Source organism: Odocoileus virginianus, chromosome X (genome assembly GCF_023699985.2).
Source record: "Odocoileus virginianus isolate 20LAN1187 ecotype Illinois chromosome X, Ovbor_1.2, whole genome shotgun sequence".
Taxonomy (NCBI): domain Eukaryota; kingdom Metazoa; phylum Chordata; class Mammalia; order Artiodactyla; family Cervidae; genus Odocoileus; species Odocoileus virginianus.
The window spans coordinates 43122889-43129749 of NC_069708.1; the positions used below are offsets into that span (position 1 = coordinate 43122889).

Below are 6861 nucleotides of genomic sequence, written 5' to 3' on the forward strand. Positions count from 1 at the left end.
ATATTTCTAGAAGCTTTCTGTACATAAACTTGTATAGATTCTGGGTACTTTAGGAGCAAAGTATCTAATTCTTTGCTAGAGCTGAGAGTTGAGTCTTGTTTCAAGGATATAGTTTACTTGACCTAATCTAAGAGAATTATAAGAGCTTTATATAGTTCCTTTATTTAGTAAATTCAGCCATAATTAAGCAAAATGACCATGTCATTGATAGAACATGACCTCTTTCTTTGAGGAATCTTATTTCCACAGATGCATAAAAGCTTATATTAGAAAAAGGATTAGTTAACAATTAATTCTGGTTATTTGAGGAGAGTGTTATGGGTTAGAATGGGAAATTATGAAATTTGACTCACCGATGACATCCCTATTTCATAGTGCAGCAGATCACAGAGCATTTCATCTGGTCCCCTTGGGCCCTCTAGAAACTTGTGAGTTTCCTAACCAATGGGGAGCAGTTCCATACTTTGGTCTACCTTGTGCCAGCTGTCGTTGAGAATGCCAAGACTTAACTACAAAGTATCTACTCCACATTTGCCATTCATCATACAACTTTCTTTTTTTTTTTCTTTTTTTTTTTTACTTTTATTTGCATTTATTTTCTGCGGCATTTATTCCCGGGCCAAAAGTTTTTGTTTTTTCAGTTTCTTCTGGGATATCTTTTTCTTCTGTGCAACCTCCTCTTCTGGTTTAGGAACAATCTGTTCTTTTTCAGTAAGGATCATCTCAATGTGGCAGGGAGAGCTCATGTAGGGGTTGATCCGACCTTGAGCTCTGTAAGTCCTGCGCCGCATCGTGGGGGCTTTGTTCACTTGGATGTGCTCAATGACCAGAGAATCTACATCTAAGCCCTTAAGTTCAGCATTACTCTCTGCATTTTTGAGCATATGTAGTAAAAATTCAGTGCTCTTTTTGGGCCACTGACCCTGCGTCCAGCCCCACTGTTTGGCCTGTGCACACCTACCAACTCCACCATTGTAACGACGGAATGGCACACATTGCTTCTTTAAAGTGATATCCTTCAGATACTTGGTGGCTTTTCGGATATGCATACCCTTTATGGCCTGGGCAGTCTCACGAGTGTTCTTAAAGTGAACACGAAGATTTGAACCTCTTGATTTGCATGATTTTGTGGGGTTTTCTGGGTCGAGTGAATAGCACACCATTTTCAAGGGTCAGCTCAGGCCGCTTACCGGAAAAGCTCATCATGCAACTTTCTAAGTTTAAATTCTCTTTTACTAGTCATTATTAATAATAAGTATTATTACATAAAAATTGAGAGGTTAATTAATATGCTAAAAGTTACACAGTAATGTTAATAGCGACAGTCAGGATTTGAAACTAGTGTCAGATTCCAAAGGCAATCTTTTTCTACTATAGCACACTCTGGGCTCCCTTGGTGGCTCAGTGGTAAAAGAACTATCGGCTAGTGCAGGAGATACACGTTCAGTTCCTGTGTTGGAAAGATTCCCTGGAGAAGGAAATGGCAACCCAACCCACTCCAGCATTCTTGCCTGGGAAATCCCATGGACAGAGGACCCAGGCGGTCTATGGTTCATGGGGTCACAAAAGAGTCAGACATGACATAGTGACTAAACAACAATAACAACTGCCTTATACTTTCTTATGCTTATATAATATTTAGCATATTGTTTTCTACATATTGCATTATCAGATGGATTTGACTGAAGAATAGCATTTTAAAATATAACATAGAGAAATAGTAATAGTATTCCCTTTAGGTAGGGGAGCATTCTGAATGAGGATTGCATTAATTTAATAAAAAAATCAAATAATGATTCATACATAGATAAGACCCCTTCTTGGATCACAGTCTTGTCATGGTGAAGGGGCTTGCATAACTCAGTGAAGCTATGAGCCATGCTGTGCAGGGCCACCCCAGACAGTCGGGTCATAGTGGAGAGTTCAGAAAAAACGTGGTCCACTGAAGGAAGGAATGACAAACAACCAGAGATCAAATTGTCAACATTCGTTGGATCATAGAGAAAGCAAGAAAGTTCTAGAAAAATAGTCTTATAGTCTTCCTGGTGGCTCAGATGGTAGAGTCTGCCTGCGATGTGGGAGACCTGAGTTCAATCCCTGGGTTGGGAAAATCCCCTGGAGAAGGACATGACAACTCACTCCAGTATTCTTGCTTGGAAAATCCCATGGACAGAGGAGCCTGGCAAGCTACAGTCCATAAGGTCGCAAATAGTCAGACATAACTGAGCGACTTAACTTTCCTTGACTCTGCTAAAACCTTTGACTGTGGATCACAACAAACTTTGGAAAATTCTTAAAGAGATTTTCCAAAATCACATTAAAGAGATCTTAAAGACCAGACCACCTTATCTGTTTTCTGAGACACCTGTATGTGGATCAAGAAGCAACAGTTAGATCCAAACATGAAGCAATGGACTGGTTCAAAATTGGGAAAGGAGTACATCAAGGCTGTATATTGTCAACCTGCTTATTTAACTTCTATGCACAGAACATCATGCGAAATGCCAGGCTGGATGAATCACAAGCTGCAGTCAAGATCGCTTGGAGAAATATCAACAACCTCAGATATGCAGATGATACTGCTCTAGCGGCAGAAAATGAAGAATAACTAAAAAATTTCTTGACAAGGTAAGAGGAGAATGAAAAGCCGGCTTTAAACTCAACATTCAATAAACTAAGTTCATGGCATTTGGTCCCATCATTTCATGGCAAATAAAAGGGAAAAAGTGAAACAGAGAGATATTTTGTTTTCCTGGTCTCCAAAATCACTGCAGATGGTGACTGCAGCCATTAAATTAAAAGGCACTTGCTCCTTGGAAGGAAAGCTATGACAAACCTAGGCAGCATAATAAAAAGCAGAGACATCACTTTCCAACAAAGGTCCTTATAGTCAAAGCTGCAGCTTTTTCAGTAGTGAATTACAGATGTGAGAGCTGGACAATAAAAAAAGGTTGAGAGCTGAAGAATGGATGTTTTTGAATTGTGGTGCTGGAGCAGACTCGAGAGTCCCTTGGACTGTTAAGGAGATCAAACCAGGCAATCCTAAAGGAAATCAACCCTGAATATTCATTGGAAGGACTGATGCTGAAGCTGCAGTTCTAATAGATTGGTTACCTGACGTGAAGAGTCGACTCATTAGAAAAGACCCATTAGAAAAGACTCATTGGCTGCTGGGAAAGATTGAAAACAAAAGGGGAAGAGGGCAGCAGAGAATGAGATGGTTGGATGGCATCACCAATTCAATGGACATGAATTTGAGCAAATTCTGGGACATAGTAGAGGACAGGGAAGCCTGGTAAGTTGTCCATGGGGTTGCAAGGAGTCAGACACGACCTAGCAACTGAACAACAGACAACAACATATAGATAAGAAAGATGAATTGAATATGAGCAGGATTTTTACTCAGAAAAATGTGAACAAAATTTTTGACTGTGTATATATAGCTGCCAAGGGCAGATCGAAAGAGGATCCACGTTATACACTATTGAAAATATACACAATATTTATCAATAGCCAAAAAAGTCTATCATATTGATATTCTAATTAGTCCCAAAATTTTCTCTGAACTATTCTAACCACTTGATAATGTATTCCACCTTGGATTCCTTGAAATTTCAATGTACTGTAATATATTATTTTGTCTAAAATGAGCAAATTCATTCCAAAGAAATAAAAATGAAATGACCCATTTGAAAAAGAAAACAATGAGTCGCATTTGATGTGGAAGTGTTTTAAAAGAGAAGTCCTTGCTTCATATGATTTATTTTATTTCTAACTGCAACAGAAATGACTTAATTTTAATCATTTCAAACTTTTGATTCAAATGATATTCAACATTGGGGCAATAATTTCTGAATCCATCATTAACTATTCTGAAAAAGATATTAAGTTCTTCTGTTGCTTTTAGAATTTCTAAAAAGTTGATGTTAAAAAATTAAAGTGACAAACACATATTTACTAATCATCCTTTTGATAAAATGATTATTTCATATATACATAGTAAAAAAAAATACAACTTATTGAGTATGTACTATTCTCTAGGTATTGTGCAAATTGTTTCCCATGTATTATCTCTTTTAAGTGTGTGTAGCTTGCCCAGGGTCACTTACTTAGAAGGTGACAGACACAAGTTTTGAACTGCATTTTTTGTGACTCGAAAGTAAATATTCTGCTATATAAACAAGTAAAGTATATGTCAGTATATGGTAAATATCATCTTTCTTCTTCAAAATGGCAAGTTGGTACGGATTTTTCTGACATCACTAACTGGAAAATTTAAGACTGACAATGTTTCATGATGCACTTTTAAAGAAAAATATAAAGATATATAGAGAAATTGCTTTATCAAAAGGATGAAGGATCAATACATTAGAAAGAAAAAATAAAATTTGAAAGGTGATGTGCAAAACTTATATCAATGAAGACTAAGGACATTTGACAATTTCTGCAGCACTTTACAACTTTGCCCCTAGCTACTGTCAAATGAGCTCATAATACAGTCAGATAAAAATCGGCTCTTTCTTTTACGCAGCCCCTTTACTGAGTGACTAGAAATATTAATAAAGATGAACTGTATATTCACATATCAAAAATAATATGCCAAAATGCTACCATTTGGACTAGAAAGCATTAAAACCTGGAAAAAAGACATTCGAGTTGATATCCACTGAACAAATTCAGAAGCACAAGGGAGAAAATTCAATAGTAATATAAGAGAAGCTTAGTAGAGCATAGTCTCTGGAGTATTTAAACATTCCAGACTCTAATTTGTTAGAGCATATATATCTTTTGATGTCAAACTAGTGGAAAGCTAAATTTAGCCTCAAAATTGTATTATCATCCCTAATCCAAGAAAAATTAAATTAAAATATAAGTAGATAAAGGAGAATAACTACAACATTCTGACTTTTTTTTCATTTATTTTTATTAGTTTGAGACTAATTACTTTACAATATTATAGTGGGTTTTGTCATACATTGACATGAATCAGCCATGGAGTTACATGTATTCCCCATCCTGATCCCCCCTCCCAACTCCCTCTCTACCCAATCCCTCTGGGTCTTCCCAGTGCACCAGGCCCGATCACTTGTCTCATGCATCCCACCTGGACTGGTGATCTGCTTCACCATAGATAATATACAGGTTTCGATGCTGATCTCTCGAAACATCCCACCCTTGCCTTCTCCCACAGAGTCCAAGAGTCTGTCCTGTACATCTGTGTCTCTTTTTCTGTTTTGCATATAGAGTTATCATTACCATCTTTCTAAATTCCATATATATGCATTAGTATGCTGTAATGCTCTTTATCTTTCTGGCTTACTTCACTCTATAATGGGCTCCAGTTTCATCCATCTCGTTAGAACTGACTCAAATGAATTCTTTTTAATGGCTGAGTAATATTCCATGGTGTAAATGTACCACAGCTTCCTTATCCATTTGTCTGTTGATAGGCATCTAGGTTGCGTCCATGTCCTGGCTATTATAAACAGTGCTGTGATGAACATTCGGGTACACATGTCTCTTTCAGATCTGGTTTCCTCGGTGTGTATGCCCAGGAGCGGGATTGCTGAGTCATATGGCAGTTCTATTTCCAGTTTTTAAAGAAATCTCCACACTGTTCTCCATACCGGCTGTACTAGTTTGCATCCCCACCAACAGTGTAAGAGGGTTCCCTTTTCTCCACACCCTCTCCTGCATTTATTGCTTGTAGACTTTTGGATAGCAGCCATCCTGACTGGCGTGTAATGGTACCTCATTGTGGTTTTGATTTGCATTTCTCTGATAATGAGTGATGTGGAGCATCTTTTCATGTGTTTGTTAACCATCTGTATGTCTTCTTTGGAGAAATGTCTGTTTAGTTCTTTGGCCCATTTTTTGATTGGGTCATTTATTTTTCTGGAATTGAGCTTCAGGAGTTGCTTGTATATTTTTGAGATTAATCCTTTGTCTGTTGCTTCGTTTGCTATTATTTTCTCCCAATCTGAGGGCTGTCTTTTCACCTTGCTTATAGTTTCCTTTGTTGTGCAAAAGCTTTTAAGTTTCACACTGATGAAAGAAATCAAAGAGGACAGAAACAGATAGAGAAACATACCATGTTCATGGATTGAAAGAATCAATATTGTCAAAATGTCTATACTACCCAAAGCAATCTATAGATTCAATGCAATCCCTATTAAGCTACTAACGGTATTTTTCACAGAACTAGAACAAATAATTTCACAATTTGTATGGAAATACAAAAAACCTCGAATAGCCAAAGTAATCTTGAGAAAAAAGAATGGAACAGGAGGAATCAACCTGCCTGACTTCAGACTCTACTACAAAGCCACAGTCATCAAGACAGTATGGTACTGGCACAAAGACAGAAATATAGATCAATGGAACATAATAGAAAGCCCAGAGACAAATCCACGAGCCTATGGACACCTTATCTTCGACAAAGGAGGAAAAGATATACAATGGAAAAAAAGACAACCTCTTTAACAAGTGGTGCTGGGAAAACTGGTCAACCACTTGTAAAAGAATTAAACTAGAACACTTTCTAACACCATACACAAAAATAAACTCAAAATGGATTAAAGATCTAAATGTAAGACCAGAAACTATAAAACTCCGAGAGGAGAACACAAGCAAAACACTCTCCGACATAAATCACAGCAGGATCATCTATGACCCATCTCCCAGAAAATTGGAAATAAAAGCAAAAATAAACAAATGGGACCTAATGAAACTGACTTTTATTTTAAATTCTCCATCTTGTCTTACAATTTTTTTGTTAAAATTATTCTAAATATCATTGAGTAGAATTAGAGGTTCGTTGAAAATGCCTCTTGTTTATGTTTTTGCTTGTTCCGATACTAT

At 37.0% G+C, this 6861-nt stretch overlaps 1 protein-coding gene across 1 annotated transcript; it reads right to left on the reverse strand.

The window, feature by feature from the left end:
• Nucleotides 1-550: 550 nt before the first annotated feature.
• On the reverse strand, nucleotides 551-1184 carry LOC110151641 (large ribosomal subunit protein uL22-like). The gene has a single exon (XM_070462085.1). The coding sequence runs from the start codon at nucleotides 1161-1163 to the stop codon at nucleotides 609-611; it is 555 nt and encodes a 184-aa protein (XP_070318186.1). The 5' UTR covers nucleotides 1164-1184; the 3' UTR covers nucleotides 551-608.
• Nucleotides 1185-6861: the final 5677 nt, after the last annotated feature.

Excerpts from the sequence above, each read along its gene's own strand:
- LOC110151641 (XM_070462085.1), bottom strand. The coding sequence starts at position 1,163 with ATGGTGTGCTATTCACTCGACCCAGAAAACCCCACAAAATCATGCAAA.